We start from the raw sequence: 23,682 nt of genomic DNA, 5'->3' as shown, positions 1-23,682 counted from the left end.
CAATTTTCCCCTGTTTATTTCTCATTCTCCATCCCGTTTCGCTCTTGTCTGTTTCTCTGGTTTCTCTCTCAGTCACATGATTTCTTCTATGCGTGTGTCTTTTTGTGTGTCAGTAATTGTTTGTTTGTTTTCTCTTACATGCCATCTGTGTCTGCCACTTTCCCTCTGTTCTATTTTCAATTTGGTTCTTTAACCTCCTCACTCTGCAGCTTTCTGTCATCATCCCCTCCCCCACTCTCTCCGTTATACTTTGTCATTATCCGCTCTTAGCTATCAAATTCTGTCTCTCAATTACTGAGATTCGTCCTTTCCAGAGATAAATGGTAGACTTTGCTATCATCTTGCGGTGTGTTGTACCACTGCAGTCCTTTACCACTGGACAGCCAACTTTCCGCAGTGCAATACTTGGAGAGCTGGGCACAGAGGGACGGAGGCACTATCCTGAAATGTTACGCTGTAAACTCAGTGCCTAACGTTCCCAGTAAGTGAGCACAGGGAAGTGGTGAGAGTGGTACAGTGAAGAAGAGACGGAGCCTTGTCGTCAGTATTTCCGGAGTAGATACAATCTCCAATCACCCCACTGCTTCCTATTACACATCATAAAATGATGGGCTTTGAAGATATCAGTGCCATTTAAAGGAAAAGAAGCACAGGATCCAAATCATCGAACAATGGAGTGTCTCCGGAACCTGCTGGTGTTTTTTCTTTGGATGCACCCAATATGGAGACTGGATGGTAGGAACCTTTCTATACTGTGTGCTGTGGAGATGATACAAAGAGTCCGCACGGGGGATTGACAGATCGAGTAGAATGTGAGAAAGGGAGCAGTTATCGACTTTGACTGGAAGAATAAAAAACAATATAATTTAACATGGAGCGAGACTGTAAAGTTGCTATAATAGAGAGGGATCTGGATGTCCTTGCACATAAATCACAAAAAGTTAACATGCAGGTAAAGCAAGTAATTAGGAAAGCAAATGGAATGTTGCCTTTATTGCAAGGGGATGGAGTGTAAAATAAGAAAGTTTTGTACAAGGCATTGGAGAGATTGCACCTAGATACAGTTTTGCTCACCAGTAAGGGTCCAAAGATAGTTTGATTGGCCATGCTAAATTGACCCTTAGCGTCAGAGTAAATATGAGGACTTAACAGCCTGGGTGGGATTGTGGTTGGTGCAGACTTGATGGACCGAATGGTCTCCTATACTGTACTGATTCTACTTAAGGAAGGATATACTTGCATTGAAAGCAGTTCAGAAAAGTTTTGTAATGATTCCTGGGATGAAAGGATTTGTCTTGCAACGAAAGGTTGAGTAAGTTGGCCTATGCTGAAAGTTTAGAAGGATGACGGGTGATCTTATTGAAATATCTTAAGATTTTGAGGGGGACTGGCAGGGTAGAAACTGGAAATACATTTCCTCTCTTTTGGGGAATCTAGAATGAGAGCAATCAGTTTCAAAATAAGTTTCCCATTTGAGATGGCGATGAGGAGGAATTTCTTCTCTGAGTTTTAACATTTGGAATTCTCTCCCCCAGTTGGCAGTGGAGGCTTGGACATTAAATATATTCAAGGCTGAGATTTTTGATTGATAGAGGAATCAATGTTCTGAGGGGAAGGCAGGGAAATGGAATTAAGTCCGCAATCAGACCAGCTATAATCTTCCTAGATGGTGGAGCAGACTTGGGAGGGTGCAAATGACCTACATTACTCCTATTTCTTATGTTTTCTCTGAGGGAATATTTGTAGCTCTGGATTTCTCAGAAGAATTTTAACTGTAATTCTCTCGTAAAACCCTGGAAGAGATGCCCACCCCCACCTCCCTGATCGTGGCAATGCATCAGGTCCAGGGTCCAAGCTGTGTGAGCTATTTGAGGAGTGAGGGAGAAAAAAATTGGCTCACCGGGACATTGGGCTGCAAAGAGCCAAGTCTCTTCCTCTGGTGGTCTTCCAGTGGGACATCATTCGGAAATGTATCTGAAGAAGCAGCAGCACTCCGAAAGCTCGTACTCCCAAATAAACCTGTTGGACATTAACCTGGTGTTGTGAAACTTCTTAGTATGGATGCAGATTTGGCTGAGTAACGGGAAAGAGAAGCAGTAGATTATTGTTTATTGCACCAGAGGAAACTATACATTGGAGTTTCCCCATGGGTCAATCGAGAGATCCCGTGGCACAGTGAATAGTGTCCCTACCTCTGAGCCAGAAGCTCTTGATTCAAGCCCCACTCTAGGACATGATGGCTAAGGAAGATATGTTCATAATGCAGCCAAACAGGTTAAGTATCAACCTGTAAATCATTCCAAACATGCCAATGGCTGAAGGTAAGAGCGGGAGAGACTCCAGGTCAGCCACAGTGGATGTTGAGTGATGCACCTCAAACTTTATAAGCTTCTGGCGACAGACTAGTTCCAGGAATTACTAGCTATGGAAACAGACGAAAATCTGTCTTAGTGCACTACCAAGTGTGGGAAGAGAATTGGAAGTGATCAGTACTCAGAGCACTGTGTTTTATTTATATACGTAATTTATATATATAAAAGAACTTGCCAAATCTGCTAATGACACAAAACTTGGAAGTATTGTGAACTGTGGGGAGCTCAGTGATAGACATCAAGAGCTTGGGGCTGGTGAAATGGACATACATGTGGCGGATGAAATTTAATGCAAAGAGTAAAGTGATACATTTTGATAAGAATGAAGAGAGAAAATGGATGAAAGAGAGAAGAAAGGCCATTGATAATTAATTTGATTTGGAATGTTGGAAACCTGTAACAATTTAAAGAATAAGGGACAGCGCCTTTCATGTTCTTGGGATGTCTCAAAGAACTGCTGAAGGACACTTGTTGCTAGGTGTGCACAGCAAGAGCCCACAAAAATCGATGCCATAAATTAACAAATAATCTATTTCAGATGCTAGTTAGAGGCTAAATATTGGCATAGCCACTGGGGAGTAGCTCCTCTGCTCTTCCTTGAATAATACCATGGATCCTCTACATCCACTTCAGGGGGCAGTTGAGGCTTTGGTTAAACACCTTAAAGCGTTCAAAAACAAAGTATTGTTGATCATTTCCACGGGCTGAACTTTGTGAAATGGCTTCCATTTGTGAGTGATTCAAGAATAGGCTTATCATCAAATTCCATTGGTTAAAAGCGTCAGTGGCAGTATGGATACATGTTGTGGAGATGCCGGTGTTGGACTGGGTAGGCACAGTAAGAAGTCTGACAATACCAGGTTAAAGTACAACAGGTTTATTTGGTAGCACGAGCTTTCAGAGCGCTGCCCCTTCATCAGGTGAGTGAAGACTTGGCCCTATTTATGAACCCAACTCTCCACTCACCTGAAGAAGCAGCAGCGCTCCGAAAGCTCGTACTCCCAAATAAACCTGTTGGACATTAACCTGGTGTTGTGAAACTTCTTAGTACGGATGCAGATTTGGCTGAGTAACGGGAAAGAGAAGCAGTAGATTATTGTTTATTGCACCAGAGGAAACTATACTTTGGAGTTTCCCCATGGGTCAATCCAGAGATCCCGTGGCACAGTGAATAGTGTCCCTACCTCTGAGCCAGAAGCTCTTGATTCAAGCCCCACTCCAGGACATGATGGCTAAGGAAGATATGTTCATAATGCAGCCAAACAGGTTAAGTATCAACCTGTAAATCATTCCAAACATGCCAATGGCTGAAGGTAAGAGTGGGAGAGACTCCAGGTCAGCCACAGTGGATGTTGAGTGATGCACCTCAAACTTTATAAGCTTCTGGCGACAGACTAGTTCCAGGAATTACTAGCTATGGAAACAGACAAAAATCTGTCTTAGTGCACTACCAAGTGTGGGAAGAGAATTGGAAGTGATCAGTACTCAGAGCACTGTGTTTTATTTATATACGTAATTTATATATATAAAAGAACTTGCCAAATCTGCTAATGACACAAAACTTGGAAGTATTGTGAACTGTGGGGAGCTCAGTGATAGACATCAAGAGCTTGGGGCTGGTGAAATGGGCATACATGTGGCGGATGAAATTTAATGCAAAAAGTAAAGTGATACATTTTGATAAGAATGAAGAGAGAAAATATGAATTCAAAGGTGCAATTCTAAAAGGTTGGGGAAACAGAGAAAGCTGGGAGTACGTGTGGCACAAAGAATCGAAGGCAGCAAGGCAAATTGAGAAGGCTTTTAAAAAGACATACAAAATCCTGCGTTTATAAATAGAAGCACAGTGTACAAAAGGAGGGAAGCTATGCTGAATCTTTATAAACTGGAGTGTGGTGTGCCGTTCTGGGCATAGCACTTTGAGAAGGATGATGGGAAGTGTATGGAGTAGATTTATGAGAATGGTTGCAGGCATGAAGGACTTCAGTTTTGAGGATAGATTTGAGAAGCTAGGATTATTCTGCGAGAAGTGAAGTGTGAGAGGGGATTTGATAATTTCAAATCATGAAGGATCTGGACAAATGGAGAAAATCTTTGCATTGGTGGAAGGGTCAAGAACTAAAGAAGATCTATTTCCAATGATTGGCAAAGGAGAAGAAATATAATGGCTGGAATTCTCCAGCTGTTCATGCTGGCAAGTTCAGCTGGTCCCACTGACGGCACATCCCCACCAGCAGTGTGTGATGGGATCAATGGGAAATCATACTGACAGCAGTGGGACCAGAAGATATGCCGCCAGCGAATGGCGTGCCACCTCATACCACAAAACACATGCTACAAGTGGGCTAGAAACCCTCCCTATATAGCTACCAACAGATCCACATGGAGTAATCAAAACACACAGTGGTTAGCTCTGCTGCCTCACAGTTTCAAGAACCGGGGTTCAATTCTGACCTTGGGTAACTGTCTGTGTGGAGTTTGCGTGTTCTCTCCATGTCTGCATGGGTTTTCCCCCAAAGTCCAAAGATGTGTGGTTTAGGTGGATTGCCATGCTAAATTGCTCCTTAGTGTGAAGGAGATTAGCAGGGTTAATACATGGAGTTATGGGATGAGGGCTGGATGGGATTGTTGTCGGTGCAGGCTCAATGGGCCAAGTGGCCTCTTTCTGCACTGTGGGGATTCTGTTCTATGATAGATTTAAGGGAGGGCTTAATTCCCACAAGAGGGGGAAGAGATTAGAGCATTTTACCCACTGGAATCAAAGGAGGTTAACATGGACTATAAGCACAGCAGAGACCTATGTGATAGATTCAGTACTATTTTACAAATTGAGGCCGTTAATGGAGCAAGGCTGAAACTGCTAATGTTGAAATCAATCCCACAGGGCCAAAGGAAGATACAAAGTGTCAATGTCACAAGATGTGGGAGATGCTTCAGACTGAGCAAGCCTGCTTTATAATTTTCAATGTGAAACAATAAGCAAGAAATTTAAGATATTGCATGAATGTTTGATGTGTACATGAACAGCTCCTCCACTGTTTAACAGATCGCATTAACTCTGCTTCAACACCACAGATTATAAACAGAGTTAAAAAGAAAGATTTGCTGTCATACTCAAGACTTCAAGATTCTCAGAACACATTTTAGATAATGAGGGGATTTTTGGTGTGTTCTCACTGTTGTGATATAGGGAAGCACAGCAAACCCTTAAATGAATGAGGAGCGCTAGGAAATGAGTGCAACATCAAAGAACTGATGAGTTGCTGCTTTCAGTGAAACTGCCCCCACTGGGGAAGTGGAGAGAAGAAATCAAGATGCAAAGATCACAATCTGTAAAATTATTGCTGTCTCGTTTCCGTGCTGAACAGTAAATTACGTCACATGAGATGGTGATAATATTCCATCCACACATGTTTTTGCTAAGTTGAGTTTCAATTGACTCCTGCACCCCCTCCCAACTCCGCTGCCATTACCGCCGCCACCCCCCAACTCCACCCATCCATGCATTGTCAGAGGAAATCAGAAATGCTTCAAGTTTGGAAGTTCTTCTTCAGTAAGAGATAAGACACAAGGAAAGTGTGCCCTAAAGGATGGGGGGGGGGTCCTCTTCACACACTGAACCTATATCAAGTGTGCTGTTGTATGCTGATTGGACTGTGTGGGTGATATCTGTCACCACTTATTAGAGAGGTCCCTATTACAAGTGTGCTGGGGGTCCATTAAGCCTGCCGTGCACCAGAATCTCACCGTCCCATGTGAGGCTGGGCAGTGAATGCATAAAGGTTATTCAACCGTGTGAAGCAGGACATTGCACTGGAACATTAAAGCAGCATTCATACATATCCAACTTCCACAGCACGGTGGCGCAGTGGTTAGCACTGCTGCCTCACAGCACCAGGGACCTGGGTTCAATTCCAGCCCCGGGTGACTGTGTGGAGCTTGCTATGTTCTCCCTGTATCTGTGTGGGTTTCCTCTGGGTGTTCCAGTTTCCTCCACACTTCAAAGATGTGCAGGTTGGGTTGATTGGCCATGATAAATTGACCCTAGTGTCAGGGGATTAGCAGGGTAAATACATGGGGTTAAGGGGATGGGGCCTGGCTGATATTGTGGTCAGTGCAGACTTGATGGGCTGAATAGCCTCCTTTTGCACTGTAGGAATTCTATTCCAATTGGAGTTAGAGGAAAGTGACAAGAGTAAAATGCTGCCTTCTGAATCAGAAGATTATGAGTTCAAGTCTAGACTGACACTCCACTGAAGTATTTCTCCTGCTGCTCTGTTAACTGTAATGTCTCTAATGTGAGATCTTAGACCAAGGTCCTAATGCCGTCTCAGATGCCACACTTCTATTTTAAAATGAACAATATTTATCCCTTAACCATTGCCAATATCATCTGTTATTTATTTCATTGCTGTTGATGGGAAATTGATCTGTGCAAAATGGCTGGTGCACCTTTGTCCTGCATTACAACAGTAAGCGCAGTTCAGAAGCACTTCACTATTTCTCTCTTCTTTCTTTGACTCTATTTCTTTCTCTATCTCACAAGAGTTGGTGATAACCTATTTCACTCTCTTTAGTTCAAGAGGCTTAGCCCAGAATGAATTCCCTCACTTTGCTTAATATGTTTCCACTGTGATAGCACTTTTTTATTGATTCAGGGGATGTGTGTGTCACTGGCTGGGCCAGCATTTATTGCCCATCCGTAGTTGCCTTTCAACTGAGTGTCTTGCTGGGGCACTTGAGAGGGCTTCTGAAGTCCACCACATTGCTGTGGGTGTGGAGTCACATATAGACCAGATAAGGACAGCAGATTTCCCTCTTTCCTAAAGGACAGTAGTGAACAAGTGGGTGTTTACAACAATCTGCTGTTGTTTCTTGGTCACCCTGAGACTTTTAATTCCGGATTTTGAATTCAAATTTCGTCATCTGCCGTGGTGGCATTTGAAACTGGAATCCCAGAGCATTACCCTGGGTCTCTGGACTCCTAGTCCAGTGACAATACCACTACATCACATTGTTCCCTCCATAGTTCTCATTGATTAAACTGCACTTATAAAATGATAAGCCGCATCTATGGTTAAAATTCCAAGTTGCTAATTGTCTACTGATGAGAAACCAGCAGCACGTAGATCCCACTTTTGCCAAGTCCTGGTGTTAGTGTGCCAGCAAGCCTTGCCCATATCCCCACGTCTTGATTGTGCTGCAAACACCTTCCCACTAATCCACAACATCTGGGAGCTGGGATGTCTTGATCCCTGTTCCAGCACTGGGAGAGTGAGAGATTGGAACTTCTTATCATTGTGTCTGTAGCCCAGAGGGTGGGGTCATTGTTCAATATCACAATTACAACATGAATAAGGGATTTCTCTCAGCCAATATTTATCCCTTAACCATCATCAAAAAGCAGATTCTTTGTTATTTATCTTATTGTGTTTATGGAGACCTTGCAGTCCCAGTAGAAATAGCTTGGACCAATATTCTTATTGCCCAGTTTTTACTCTTTTTTTCCTTGCCTGGATGCGAAATGGCTGATGCATTTTTCTGTATCTGGGACGGCAGCGATTTTGGGTGCACCTTCAATCTGACATTTAAGGGCAGCATGGTGGCACAGTGGTTAGTGCTGCTGCCTCACAGCACCAGGGACCCAGGTTCAATTCCAACCTCAGGTCACTGTGTGGAGTTTGCACGTTCTCCCCGTGTCTGCGTGGGTTTCCTCTGGATACTCTGGTTTCCTCCACACTCCAAAGATGTGTGGGTTAGGTTGATTGACCATGCTAAATTGCTCTTCAGTCTCAGGGGGATTAGCAGGATAACTATGTGGGATTATGGGAATAGAGCCTGGGTAGGATTGTGGTCGGCGCAGACTCAATGGGCCAAACAGCCTCCTTCTGCACTGTAGGGATTCTATGATTCTATATAACCACAGTGAATACAGTTCAAAGGCACTTCATTCTTTTTCTTCTTCTCTCTTGCTCTCTGTGATACTCCTGCATCCAGGATAAGGCATCTGAAAGGGGGCTTTGACTCCAATGCAAACCAATGGACCTTATTGCAGATTGGGCCTTGTGCTTTTCCTGGTTCCTCTGCAAGGTTTGCTCCAGATTTCTGCTGGCAATGGTCCCGCTGTTCTCTTCCTAATTAAGGCAGTGAAAGATCTTTCAGCACAGCACCCTCCCCTCGACCTCTCATTCCAAGATAGTTGGAGGTTAAAAACATTGAGATGCAGTCTGGAGCCGTACCATTTCCCAGTTGCTTGATTGGAGATCTATCCCAGTTGTGTCTTGGACTAGGTTGGATTTTTAAGCACCTGATATTGAGCAGCATTGGCTGGGGGAGTGGACCTGACCTGTGTTTTTATAGTTTGATATCAGTGGGGGATTGACCCTGCACCCTGCCAGCACTGGGAGTGAGATAGCAGAGGTTTTGGGTGCTCCTGCAATCTGACATTTGGGGGCAGCCTGGTGGCACAGTGATTAGCACTGCTACCTTACAGCTCCAGGGACCCAGGTTCAATTCCCGGCTTGGATCACTGTCTGTGTGAAGTTTGCACGTTCTCCCTGTGTTTGCCAGGGCTTCTTCCCACAGTCCAAAGATGTACAGATTAGGTTGATTGGCCATGCTAAATTCTCCCTTAGCGTCCAGGGATGCGTAGGTTAGATGGATTAGCAGAGTAAATACATGGGGTTTCGACGATAAGGCCTGGTGGGATTGTTGTCAGTGCAGACTAAATGGGCCAAACGGCCTCATTGCACTGGAGGGATTCTATGAGATGTTAAATGGTGATGTTAAATACAGACATAACCAAGGAAGGAGACCATGATGCTGTTTTATAAAAAGACCTCAAACTAAAATAAGGAAGACATTTTGATTTCCAACTTGCTGTGCAAATTTAAGGATTGGTCACGTAATGGGAAAGACCTGAGGGAGGGGAAATCAGACAGTCCCCCTAACAGCTGGTGAATATACAATGCTAGTTTTGCAGCCATGGGGTAAATTGATAATCTGTCCTATCTCAAAGTATCTGGCCCCTTCTCACCCCACTTATTATACTTTCTGAAGCTGATACATTGAGGGCAATTTTAATGTAACCCACCCCATAGGAAACTGGTGGGGTTGATTAATATCCAGTTTCACGTAGAGGTTCTAGTTTTTGATGACAAAGAATAAAATTGGGTCAGGTGTAAAACAGGACATAAATTTGGCTGGGGCATCAGCTAGGTGGGAAAAATATTGAGTGTAAAATTGAACGGGAATAATCGATTAAAATGGATATAATCCGTTGAACAGGAGCAATTGGTTCTGATGGATTTAACACATTGATCTGGAATGATTATTTATACCAGATATAACAAACTGAACTGGAATGATTTCTCTTCCTTTCTCTCTTTCCTTGTAGCTGGATTAATTATTACCCAGCCTGTGAGGCTGGAAGTGGACAGCACAGGCAAGGCCACCCTGGAATGTTCCAACAAATGTGATGAAAACTCAGAACTGAAGTTAACAATTCTCAGAGGAAAGGATAAAATCGAGTTCTGCTCTGGGACAACAAATTCGTCCATGCACTCTTTCAACTCTACCGGACCTCTTCAGTGCCAGTTTAATCGCATACAATCCAGTCTCTCTGTCACCCTGTATGGATTTAACTCATCGCTAACTGACAACTATTTCTGCAAGATTGTCAAATTGTACCCACCTCCTTATGAGGAGAAACAGGGAGAAGGGACCATCATCTATACCGGAAATAGGAATTGTGAGAAATGTGAGGGCATTTTTGGATTTTTACAGTGTGGGGGTAAATTTATGTATTCATTAATATATTTTCACTGGGGAATTCAGATACTTTGGATTACAATCAAACATTCCAAGCGCAGATACAGAATGGTTCAGCTACAGAGGGAAGTTCTTTCCATATTGCCCCATCAAACATTCCCAGGGCAGGCACTGCACGGTTAGATACAGAGTAAAGTTCCTTCTACATTACCCCATCAAATATTCCAGGGCAGGCACTGCACGGTTAAATACAGAGTAAAGTTTCTTCTACATTACCCCATCAAATATTCCAGGGCAGGCACTACACAGTTAAATACAGAGTAAAGTTTCTTCTACATTACCCCATCAAACATTCCCAGGGCAGGCACTGCACGGTTAGACACACAGTAAAGTTCCTTCTACATTACCCTATCAAACATTCCCAGGGCAGGCACTGCACAGTTAGATACAGAGTAAAGTTTCTTCCATTCTGCCCCATCAAACATTCCCAGGGCAGACACAGCACAGATTAGATACAGAGTAAGGTTCCTTCTACTCTGCCCCATCAAACAGTAAGAAGTCTCACAAGACCAGGTTAAAATCCAACAGGTTTATTTGGTAGCACAAGCCACAAGCCTTCGAAATACTGCTCCTTCATCAGGTGAGTGGGAGTTGTGTTCACAAACAGGGCATATACAGACACAAACTCAATTTACAAAATAATGGTTGCAATGTGAATCTTTACAGGTAATCAAGTCTTAAAGGTACAGACAATGTGATTGGAGAGAGGATTAAGCACAGGTTAAAGAGATGTGTATTGTCTCCAGCCAGGACAGTTAGTGAGATTTTGCAAGCCCAGGCAAGTCGTGAGAACCTCTCCAATTACATCGAGGGCATCCTGAAACCCATTGTACAAAGAATTCCCAGCTTTTATCATGACACTGCGAATGTCTCAGAACTCAACACCAGCATCGCCCATGACGATGACATTGCTGCAAATTCCTCAGTACTCAACCCCGACAACTGCCAATCTCCAGATGCAATTTTACAATTCATCTGCTTCATCCTGGACCACAATGTCTTCACCTTCAACAACCAGTTCTTCATCCAGACACACGGAACAGCCATGGGGACCAAATTCACACCTCAATACACCAACATCTTCAAACGCAGGTTCGAACAAGACCCCTTCACGGCACAGAACCTTCAACTGATACTATACACTAGATACATCAATGACGTTGTCTTCCTTTGGACTCATGGTGAACAATCATTGAAACAACTATATGATACTACACTTGATCTTAGCCAAAAGGCCGATAATGGTAGGAAGGATTATTACTTACGTGGCGAAAAACTGCAGCAGGCGATGGTGCAGAGGGACCTCGGGGTCCTTGTGCATGAGTCGCAAAAACCCAGCTTGCAGGTGTAGCAGGTGGTCAGGAAGGCTAATGGGATGCTGGCCTTCATAGCGAGGGGGATTGAATATAAAAGTAGGGAGGTCTTGCTGCGGCTGTATAGGGCATTGGTGAGGCCGCAGCTGGAGTACTGTGTGCAGTTTTGGGCGCCGTACTTATGCAAGGATATTTTGGCCTTGGAGGGAGTGCAGAGGAGGTTTACTAGGCTGATGCCAGAGTTGAGGGGGTTGAGCTATGAGGAGAGGCTGAATAAACTAGGCTTGTACTCGTTAGAGTTTAGAAGAATGAGGGGAGATCTCATTGAGACGTATAAGATGATGAATGGGATGGATAGGATAGAGGTGGAGAGACTCTTCCCGCTCAGAAAGGATAGTAGGACTAGGGGGCACAGCCTCAAGATAAAGGGGTGGCGGTTTAGAACGGAGTTGAGGAGGAACTTCTTCACTCAAAGGGTGGTGAATCTCTGGAATTCTCTGCCCGTTGAAGTGGTGGAGGCTACCTCGCTAAATATTTTTAAGACACGGGTTGATGGGTTTTTGAGAAGAGAGGGGATTAAGGGTTATGGGGAGAGGGCGGGAATGTGGAACTGAGCCACGACAGATTAGCCATGATCTTATTGAATGGCGGGGCAGGCTCGAAGGGCTAGATGGCCTACTCCTGCTCCTATTTCTTATGTTCTTATGATGTCATCAACAAGTTCCATCCCACTATCAGACTCACCATGGACTACTCTCTGGAATCAGTTGCATTCTTGGACACATGCATCTCCATCAAGGACGGTCACTTCAGCACCTCACTGTACCGCAAGCCCACGGATAACCTCACGATGGTCCACTTCTCCAGCTTCCACCCTGAACACATTAAAGAAGCCATCCCCTGTGGGCAAGCCCTCCATATATACAGGATCTGCTCCAATGAGGAGGATCGCAACAGACACCTCCAGATGCCCTCATAAGATATGGATATGGCACTTGACTCATTGATCAACAGTTTCGACGCGCCACAGCGAAAATCCACACTGACCGCCTCAGAAGACAAACACAGGACATGGTGGTCAGAGCACCCTTCATCGTCCAGTACTTCCCTGGAGCGGAGAAGCTATGACATCTTCTCCGGAGCCTTCAACATGTCATCAGTGAAGACGAACTTCTCGCTAGGGCCATCCCCACACCCCCACTTCTTGCCTTCAAACAACTGCACAACTTCAAACAGACCATTGTCTACAGCAAACTACCCAGCCTTCAAGAGAACAGTGACCACAACACCACACAACCCTGCCACAGCAACCTCTGTAGGATGTGCTGGATCATTGACACAGATATCATCATCTCATGTGAGAACACCATCCACCAGGTACACAGTACATACTCTTGCAACTTGGCCGACGTTGTCTATCTGATACGCTGCAGGAAAGGATGTCCCGAGGCATGGTACATTTGGGGAGATCATGCAGATGCTACGACAGCAGATAATGAACACCGCTGAACAATCACCAGGCAGGACTGTTCTGTTCCTGTTGGGGATACTTCAGCAGTCATGGGCATTCAGCCTCTGATCTTTGGGTAAACGTTCTCCAAGGCGGCCTTCACAACACACAACGCAGAATCGCTGAGCAGAAAATGATAGCCAAGTTCCACACACATGAGGACGGCCTCAACAGGGATCTTGGGTTCATGTCACACTATCTGTAATCCCCACAACTTGACTGGGCTTGCAAAATCCCACTAACTGTCCTGGCTGGAGACAATACACATCTCTTTAACCTGTGCTTAACCCTCTATCTGCTCACATTGTCTGTACCTTTAAGATTTGATTACCTGTAAAGACTCGCATTCTAACCATTATCTTGTAAATTGAGTTTGTGTCTTTATATGCCCTGTTTGTGAAGAGAATGCCCACTTACCCGATAAAGGAGCAGAGCTCTGAAAGCTAGTGGCTTGTGCTATCAAATAAACCTGTTGGACTTTAACCTTGTGTTGTCAGACTTCTTACTGGCTTACCCCAGTCCAACACCAGCATCTCCACACCATCAAACAGTCCCAAGGTAGGCACAGTACATTTAGATATAAAGTTCCTTCTATTCTGCCCCATCAAACATTCCCAGGACAGGTACAGCACATTTAGATATAGAGTAAATTTCCTTCTATATCGCTCGATCAAACATTTCCAGGGCAGCACAGCACAGTTAGATACAGAGTAAAGTTCCTCCTACATTGCCAATCTATTTCGCAAATCAAATAAACTAAATCAAATAAACTGAGGGAGAAAGTAAAACGGGCAGCTCCCAAAAAAGAAGAGAACCGCCCAAAGGAAAAGACAAAGTAGAAAGGAAGCTTAAAATATCAAACTAAAATGTGGTTAAAGGGATCAATAACACACCTCAGTCCCTGCGGTGCCCAATGAGTACAGAAGGCTCGCCGTGCCCTTGGACATCGCATGCTCCCACTTTGGGGACACCCCAGCCACGAATGAAACCGCAGTAGAGGGGAAAATGGTCGAGCCCCTGGGTCACCTGCTGCCTGAATTTGTTAATAGCTCATTCGGCCAGGACCAGGAGCAGGTTCTCAATGTGCAATGTGCTTTCAATTCATATTTTTGGTTATGTTTCAGGTTCCCAATTTTCATTGCACCTGACCGTGGGGATTCTCGGCAGTGTGATTCTGATCTGCCTCATCTGCATCATTGTGTGGACGGTGGGAAACTGCAGAGCTAAAGTAAGTGCCAAAAGACACAGCAGAAATATCACAAATCTCTTTCATAGAGCCAACACCTTACAACATCTAACCAGCTCTCAAGAGACTCCAGAGCTTTTGTCTCCCAACTCTTTTGTGTGCTGTTTGTTTTTGGTGTTTGACAAAGAGTTTCCCAACGGCACTCCTGAACATGTCACTTACCTGCTTTGTCCCTTGTCTTAAAAGTGTGACTTGCATTAATCTTATTGAAGTGTCCTCCCTGATGGGTCCCTTGCATTGGGCTCTTGTTGGAGGTGAGCAGAGGTCCCACTCCTCCAGAGCTCGGGAATAGCACCCTAGAACGTGCAGGAATGGCTATCTCCACCAGGCTTCTGGAAAGGGCAGAGTGGGGAGACATGGGAGCAGATCTGTACAACTTTCAATGATGTATTTCAAACATTTCGTATTGGCTCAATTCTCCAGTTATTGAGGATCGAACCAAAGCTTTCTCTGCACTTCTCTCAAGGATTGTTGGTAAGAGCTGGATATAGTGTCTGAGACACAACCTCACCACAGCCCTGCAGAGCATCCACACAGTATCTTCCAGCTTATATTCTAAATGGACTTATCGCCACATTCTCTCCACTCAGTATATCTCCCCCAACATATCCCCAGAGACACTCAGTACATTTCCCCAACACAGCCCCAGATGCACTCAGTACATCTCCCCAACACATCCCCAGACACACTGTACATCTCCCCAACACAACCCCAGAGACACTGAGTACATCTCCCCAACATAACCCCAGAGACACTCAATACATCTCCCCCAACACAACCCCAGAGACACTCAGTATATCTCCCCAGCACAAGCCCAGACACACTCAGTACATCTCCCCCAACACAACCCCAGAGACACTCAGTACATCTCCCCAACACAACCCCGGAGACACTCAGTACATCTCCCCAACACAACCCCAGATACACTCAGTACATCTCCCCAACACAACCCCAGATACACTCAGTATATCTCCCCAGCACAACCCCAGAGACACTCAGTACATCTCCCCCAACACAACCCCAGATACACTCAGTGCATCTCCCCAACACAACCCCAGATACACTCAGTACATCTCCCCAACACAACCCCAGATACACTCAGTATATCTCCCCAGCACAACCCCAGAGACACTCAGTACATCTCCCCCAACACAACCCCAGATACACTCAGTACATCTCCCCAACACAACCCCGGAGACACTCAGTACATCTCCCCAACACAACCCCAGATACACTCAGTACATCTCCCCAACACAACCCCAGATACACTCAGTATATCTCCCCAGCACAACCCCAGAGACACTCAGTACATCTCCCCAACACAACCCCAGAGACACTCAGTACATCTCCCCAACACAACCCCAGATACACTCAGTACATCTCCACCAACACAACCCCAGATACACTCAGTACATCTCCCCAACACAACCCCAGATACACTCAGTACATCTCCCTGACGTAATCCCAGAGACACTCAGTACATCTCCCCAACACAACCCCAGATACACTCAGTACATCTCCCTGACGTAATCCCAGAGACACTCAGTATATCTCCCCAACACAACCCCAGGGACACTCAGTACATCTCCCCAACACAACCCCAGAGACACTCAGTGCATATCCCCAACACAACCCCAGAGACAGAGACACTCAGTACATCTCGCCAACACAACCCCAGAGACACTCAGTATATCTCCCCAACACAACCCCAGATACACTCAGTACGTCTCCCCAACACAACTCCAGAGATACTCAGTATATCTCCCCAACACATCCCCAGATACACTCAGTACATCTCCCTGACGTAATCCCAGAGACGCTCAGTACATCTCCCCAACACAACCCCAGAGACACTCAGTACATCTCCCCAACACAATCCCAGAGACACTCAGTACATCTCCCCAACACAACCCCAGAGACACTCAGTACATCTCCCCAACACAACCCCAGAGACACTCAGTACATCTCCCCAACACAACCCCAGAGACACTCAGTACATCTCCCCAACGCCAGCCCAGATACACTCAGTAAATCTCCCAACCAACCCCAGAGACACTCAGTACATCTCACCAACACATCCCCAGATACACTCAGTACATCTCCCTGATGTAATCCCAGAGACAATCAGTACATCTCCCCAACACAACCCCAGAGACACTCAGTACATCTCCCCAACACATCCCCAGAGACACTCAGTACATCTCCCCAACACATCCCCAGAGACACTCAGTACATCTCCCCAACACAATCCCAGAGACACTCAGTACATCTCCCCAACACAACCCCAGAGACACTCAATACATCTCCCCAACACAATCCCAGAGACACTCAGTACATCTCCCCAACACAACCCCAGATACACTCAGTACATCTCCCCAACACAACCCCAGGGACACTCAGTATATCTCCCCAACACAACCCCAGGGACACTCAGTACATCTCCCCAACACAACCCCAGAGACACTCAGTACATCTCCCCAGCACATCCCCAGAGACACTCAGTACATCTCCCCAGCACACCCATGGGACTGTCCATTAGCACATCTTCAGAGCATGCATCCCTGAACCTGTCCTCACAGTGAATCATCCAGCACCAATGCATCGGCACCCCACTCTTTACAGATGTTTCTGAATCCATGTGGGTCAATACCTCCTCAGTTATTGAATGTGTTGTTAATGAAGGATGACGTTAGTTCTCCAGTTGCTCTTGTTAGACAGTTTGAGAATTTCAGCCAGTCAACCTGATCTGGAACCAGTCACACCCCATTAAACTCGGTCCTTGGCCTGACACTACTATCCACTGTAGCTGTGTAGACTGCTGTCATGGCCATTCCTACTATTTAATGGCCTTTCTGGCTGTCTCAGCCAGTCTAGCTGCAGTCTTTCTCAACTCAGGGTTTAAAAACCTTTTTGGAGATTTCAGTAGTCCGCTCACCCGCAACTTTGGCTGACACTCCTCTGTCAACCTTCACTTTCAGTGGCCAGCTGTTCTCTAACAACTCCATTATGACGGAGGCCACCTCACAGGCTTCCTCATTATTTAGTGACAAAACATTCACCTACTGGGCAGTTCTCCATACTATTCACTGAGGCTGGTACCAGGCAGGCCCTGCTCCTTTTACACTTGTGCCTCAAATGTCTTTTTCTTCCACACATGAACAACTCTGCTTCTCGAAATCCACATATTTCTGGGAATTGACTTCCCCCATTCTGATGGCACTCTGCATTATTCCCCTGTTGTCGTTTAAATCTTCTATATTTTGTGACTCTGCCAGCTTTGGTGTTTATTTCTCTACTTAAACTAACACCTTCACTGTTATCTGTAGCTTCCTGCTATAAGTGATAGACCACATTGCTTTGTGCATTTTTTTAGTTCCAGGGTGCCCTTCTCAATGTTCTTTATCACTGGCACAATTTCCAGCACCTTTAAAGTCAACCCTTATTCAACTAACAATTTTCTCTGCATAGCTGCATTATTTACACGCTTTCCAATCGGTCCATTAACATGTCGTTCAACGCTGACCCAGAATTGCAATGCTCCAAGATTTGTCTCAGCTTGTTACAAAGGCTGTAGTGGTCTTCCCATGGCTCTCTCTGTAGATTTAAATGAGCATTTTTGTAATATTATTGAGGGCTTAGGGTGGTAATGCATTTTGATAGCTCAATGAGCTCTGCAAATAGTTTTTGTGTCAAGAGTATCTGGAGATGTTAAACTTTGCATCAAGTTATACGTCTGGGTCCCACATGCAGCCAGCAATACAACTTTCTTTTTATCCTCCCTCTCTATACCGTTAGCACAGAAAAAATATTCCAAGTGCTCTATATATTGCACTCAGTCTTCTGTAGCAGCATACGAAGCTTTCCAAAGAGAAACACATCTACTTTTCGCTCTTTTGCAGACTGGACTCGATTAGACTTGTTTTACAACTCTTGCAAATGATTTTCTGTTAAATTTTTCATTACAATCTGAGTTACTGTTGTTTTCCTTGTAACCAGTGCAGTAAATGCAATAATTGGTGGCCATCAGTTAACTAAAGCTTTTTAAGTTTAAATTTATTTATTAGTGTCACATGTATGCTTACATTAACACTGCAATGAAGTTACTGTGAAAATCCCCCAGTCGCCACCTTCCAGCATCTGTTCAGGCACATTGAAGGAAAGTTTAGAATGGCCAGTGCACCTAACCAGCACATCTTTTGGACTGTGGGAGGAAACCGGAACACCCGGAGGAAACCCATGCAGACACGGGGAGAATGTGCAGACTCCGCACAGACAATGACTCAAGCCAGGAATCGAACTCGGGTCCCTGGCGCTGTGAGGCAGTAGTGCTAACCACTGTGCCACCATGCCGCTAACAACAATGGGTTTATTACTATTTACACTTATATACAGAATACTATATTCCATGTGATTATTCTCAATGCCAGGATCAACCTGGCGCCAAAAGCCCAGGATCCCCACACTTGTTTCCCGTTGGGTGATTGGGTCACATGGCCATCGTGATGCAAGTTCTTTAAAGGGATCAATTATGACACTGTCATATACAAGTTTACCGATGATACAAAGCTAGGTAGAAATGCAAGCTGTGAGAACACCAAGGGGCTGCAAACAATATCGACAGGTGCAGTGAGTGAGCAGGAAGTTGACAGATGGAGTGTACTGTCAGGAAGTGTGCGGTCATTCACTTCAGTCAAAAAAGCAGAATAAATTTTAAAAGGTACGGAGCTTCTAAACATTGATGTAGAGATGCCAGCGTTGGATTGGGGTGGGCACAGTAAGAAGTCTCAACACTTGATTAAAGTCCAACAGGTTTATTTGGTAGCATGAGTTTTTGGAGCGCTGTCCCTTCATCCGCTGAGCCTGATGAAAGAGTGACACTCTGAAAGCTTGTACTACCAAATAAATCTGTTGGACTTCAACCTGGTGTGGTGAGACTTCTTACTCCTAATCAGTGTTCAGAGAGACTTGGATCTACTCATGCAAGGAACACAAAAAGCTAGCAAGCAGGTACAACATGCAATTAGGGTAGCAGATGGTTTGTTGCCCTTTATTGCGTAGGAATTGGAGAAACTGTGTGCAGTTTTGGGTGCCGTACTTACGCAAGGATATTTTGGCCTTGGAGGGAGTGCAGAGGAGGTTTACTAGGCTGATGCCGGAGTTGAGAGGGTTGAGCTATGAGGAGAGGCTGAATAAACTAGGCTTGTACTCGTTAGAGTTTAGAAGAATGAGGGGAGATCTCATTGAGACGTATAAGATGATGAATGGGATGGATAGGATAGAGGTGGAGAGACTCTTCCCGCTCAGAAAGGACAGTAGGATTAGGGGGCACAGCCTCAAGATAAAGAGGGGGCGGTTTAGGACGGAGTTGAGGAAGAACTTCTTCACTCAAAGGGTGGTGAATCTCTGGAATTCTCTGCCTGTTGAAGTGGTGGAGGCTACCTCGCTAAATATTTTTAAGAAGAGGGTTGATGGGTTTTTGATAAGAGAGGGGATTAAGGGTTATGGGGAGAGGGCGGGAATGTGGAAATGAGCCACAACATATCAGCCATGATCTTATTGAATGGCGGGGCAGGCTCGAAGGGCCAGATGGCCTACTCCTGCTCCTATTTCTTATGTTCTTATGTTCTTAACAAGAATAAAGAAGTCTTGGAACAGTCGTGCTGGGTTTTGGTGAGGCCTCACCTGGAATACTTTGTCTAGTTTTGGTCTTCATGTTTAAGGGAGGATCAGAGGCAGTAAAGCAAGAGTTCATCAGAGTTATCCCTGGGATGAGAGGTTATTTTTGGCGAGAGTTTGAGTAAATTGGTCTGTATTCTCTGGAGTTTAGAATGAGAGGTGATTGAAACATTATGAAGGAGTTTGATAGGGAAGATGCAGAGAGGCAGTCTCCCCTGACTGGGGTAATTTACCTGGGGCTCAGGTTAAGGGGCCATTCATTTCGAGCCAGAATGAAAAATGTCTTCATTCAATAGGGTTGTGAATCTTTGGAATTCTCTACCACAGGGGGTTGAGGATGTGCCATTGTTGAATATGGTTAAAGCTGAATTGGATGGATATTTGGTGCCACGTAGAATTGAAGAATTAGGGAGTGATGGGAAGGGGAGTTGAAACACACAGGTTATTGAATGGTGGAACTGACTTGATGGGCTGTTTAGTCTTCTGTTTCTGAGGAGCCCATTCATGCTTTTATTATTTCCATATTCCACAATTCCAACACTATCTGTCCTCTCATCCTCCATAAATTTGAGCTTATCCAAAATTTTGCTGCCAGTAATCTATCATGTACCAACACACACATTCGCTGCCCCTAACTTACATTGTCTCCAGTCCAGTAACACATCCATTATGATTTGATTTTTGATTTGATTTATTATTGTCACATGTATTAGAACGCAATGAAAGGTACTCTTTCGTGGTAGGCAGACAAAGCATATTGTTCATTGAGAAGGAAACGAGAGAGTGCAGAATGTAGTGTTGCAGTTAAAGCTAGTGTGTGCACAAAGGTAAACTTAATGCAAGGTAGGTCCCCCAAAGTCTGATGGCAGCAGAGAAGAAGCTGTTCTTGAGTCAGTTGGTACATGACCTTAGACTTTTGTATCTTTTTCCCAACAGAAGAAGGTGGCAGAGAGAATGTCCAGGGTGTGTGGGATCCTTAATTATGCTGTTGCTTTGCTGAGGCAGCGGGAAGTGTAGACAGAATCAATAGGTGGGAGACTGGTTTGTGATGGATTGGGCTACATTTTAAAATTCTGAACTTTGTGTTCAAACCCTTCTATTGCCTCCCGCAATTGCTAACGTCCTCCACCCACAGGACATTCTGAGACCTCTGCAGCCCCCCTCCCCCCCCACCCCCACTAACTCTGGCCTTCTGTCCCTTCCATTGACCCCCATTGGCAGCCCTGCCTCCAGCTACCCAACTCCAGCTTCAAACTTTGGAATTCCCTGCCAGAAACCCCTCTGCCTCCTGATCTCACTCTCTGCCTCAAAACCTATCTCAGCACGGTGCTGATTCACGTGTGACAAAGTTTCTGTCGAGCATGATGGGATGTTCAAGGTGCTATCTATATGCAGATTGTTGTTGTGTATCTAAAGGTGTCTCTGAAGTAGCCACTGCGCACTCTGGAAGGTGCAATTGGAAATGACCTTGTCAATTTCTTTTATAGGAATTGACCAGGAAAGAAGAGGAGAACTCTGTGTATGAGCGGATGGCTCCCAGCACTGGTGGCGAACAGAGCAGGAGGAACACTGAGTCCGCCACCATGCTTTTGTACAAACACTGAAAAAACAATGTTAAACAGGTCAAGCACAGGAGCCTCATTGCAATGCTACTAAGTGTGACTCCTAGGCGTCAAAGAAAGGCTGCAGTGAGATGTAAATATGTGGCTGCTGCACTATTTTCGTTCTCAAACTTGTTCCTTCTCGTCTTGACACCCGGGTTATCGCAGAATCATCGCAATGACCGTGAAAGATTAGGTCAGATACAACCCAGCCCGCTCAGCCACCCAGAGGTTGCACTGTTTTATCTACACCGCATTCCCGCCAGCTGGTTACATCTTTCCATTACCTGTGCGTTCAACGATTCACTGGGGCCGAATCGAATAGAAATAATTACAACTACTCCTTCCCCCAGCCACCCTCCGAGCCCAGGAAAGAGGCTTCTTTTTATCTCAGGTCTATTATAAAAGTGTTTTTCTTTTCTCATCAACAGAGTCAGCCCACAGGAAGAGTCCAAACTGAAATAGTAATCTCAAGAAGCACAAGTGTTACCTTAAGTCGGAGGGGGGGGGGGGGGCAGACTCGCAGAAATGTTACAGTGGAGAAGGCGGCCATTCAGCCCATCGTGTCTGCAGCAGCTCTCTGAATAAGCAATTCATTTTATGCCATTTTCCCACCTTCTCCATCCGACCCTGGACATTATTCATCTTTAAATAACACTGTAACTCCCTTTTCAATATTTTTGTATGCTTTCTGCCACTCCCTCACGTATATATCGATAGCCTCTTTGTTTTCCAGTTACCTAGATACTCAAGATCGCTGTACATAGTGTTCTGATGAACATATTTAACAGTTAACCATTTCCCCCTCCCCACCTCCCACTCCCCTCGTTCTGAGGGCAACTTTGAGATTAACGTTTTATAGATGTTGGCATTTGTTCCAGATAGTTCGCTTTGTTCTCAATAAAATGATTTCATTTGCTGTATGGGGTCTCTGCGTATTATTGCTCTGAAACACCTGGGAGTTGGTAAGTGCCATCGAGACACACTTTCTAAATTAATAATTTCGTTTTCTGAACCTGTGAAATCAAATCTTGTCAGTAAGTACAGACAGGCAGACACACGGTGGGTGTGTTGTTGTCTGTTTCGCATTATAAAAATGAAATTATCATTAAAATACTCAACTCTGAGTCATTGTGAAAGTTTCCTTGCATCTGCAGGTGCTCAATAATGATTTACTAATTGCAACTATTCAAGATTCTTGTCAGCCGCAAATTCCCAGAAATCTAGTTCCACAAAGCCTGATAACAGAAACGCCACCTGTTTTAGCTTTGAAACTTTTGCTCAGCTTTTGCTAGTTTTCGAGTTAGTATACAAATGGTACAACAGGTGGCACCGTGACACAGTGGTTAGCACTGCTGCCTCACAGGGACCAAAGTTCGATTCCCAGCTTGGCTCACTGTCTGTGTGGAGTTTCCTCCGGGTGCTCCAGTTTCCTCCTACACTCCGAAGATGTGCTGGTTAAGTGGATTGACCATGCCCGAGGAATTTAATGCCAGAAGCACTCGCTAGGGTAAATGTATGGGGTTATGGGGATGGGGCCTGGGTGGGATTGTGGGCTGAACGGCCTCCTTCTGCACTGTAGGGATTCTATGATAAAGGATGAGAGTGAGAGAGGCGACATGCGGAATTGCCCACGAATCATGGTCAGAAACCTGCTAACGCAGTAACTCATCAATGTACATGAATGTGAAAAATTGCGACACTTCAAACAAAACTGACAACCCGTCAGATTCTGATGCTAGATAACTGGAAGTAAGTGCAGCGAGAAAGAGATAAATAACATTTCTGGTTCTCTTTATTGAGAAATGATTGGGGGTTAAATCTTTCACCACCACTGACCTACATTTCAATCCAAACACTTAGCTAAACTATTCATGATTTCTAGCCTCTTACCAGCCGCTGTGTGTTGTCAGCACTTTGTGATGCTCTAATTCTGTGACATTTGGCGAGCGGAATCAAAGAGGTCCTTTGCTCCAGTGGCTATAAACAGATGTGGACAAAGGTGCCACGTTTAATTGACTATTCGAATCATAAAAGTGTGATTGTTGGAATAACCAAGGATTGAACATTGGAAATACTGAGGAGAGTGCTGGAAACATTTATTATTCGTTGTACTTTAAATATTATATTGAAG

The 23,682-nt window shown here is 44.8% G+C and overlaps 1 protein-coding gene across 1 annotated transcript; it reads left to right on the top strand.

The window, feature by feature from the left end:
* The first annotated feature begins 368 nt into the window (after positions 1-368).
* Positions 369-22,451, top strand: cd28 (CD28 molecule). Its single transcript, XM_080198171.1, has 4 exons — positions 369-735; positions 9,769-10,131; positions 14,150-14,253; positions 21,435-22,451. The coding sequence occupies exons 1-4, from the start codon at positions 672-674 to the stop codon at positions 21,549-21,551; spliced, it is 648 nt and encodes a 215-aa protein (XP_080054297.1). The 5' UTR covers positions 369-671; the 3' UTR covers positions 21,552-22,451.
* The last annotated feature ends 1,231 nt before the right edge of the window (positions 22,452-23,682 follow it).

Source organism: Carcharhinus amblyrhynchos, chromosome 11, assembly GCF_965287045.1.
Source record: "Carcharhinus amblyrhynchos chromosome 11, sCarAmb.v2.hapA, whole genome shotgun sequence".
NCBI classification, from domain to species: Eukaryota; Metazoa; Chordata; class Chondrichthyes; order Carcharhiniformes; family Carcharhinidae; genus Carcharhinus; species Carcharhinus amblyrhynchos.
The sequence above is the reverse complement of the archived record's forward strand: the minus strand, read 5'-3'. Positions and strand labels throughout refer to the sequence as shown.

Excerpts from the sequence above, each read along its gene's own strand:
- cd28 (XM_080198171.1), top strand. The coding sequence starts at position 672 with ATGGAGTGTCTCCGGAACCTGCTGGTGTTTTTTCTTTGGATGCACCCA. Across the intron at positions 736-9,768 it reads CCCAATATGGAGACTGGATG|CTGGATTAATTATTACCCAG; the intron begins GTAGGAACCTTT and ends CTTTCCTTGTAG. Across the intron at positions 14,254-21,434 it reads TGGGAAACTGCAGAGCTAAA|GAATTGACCAGGAAAGAAGA; the intron begins GTAAGTGCCAAA and ends TTTCTTTTATAG.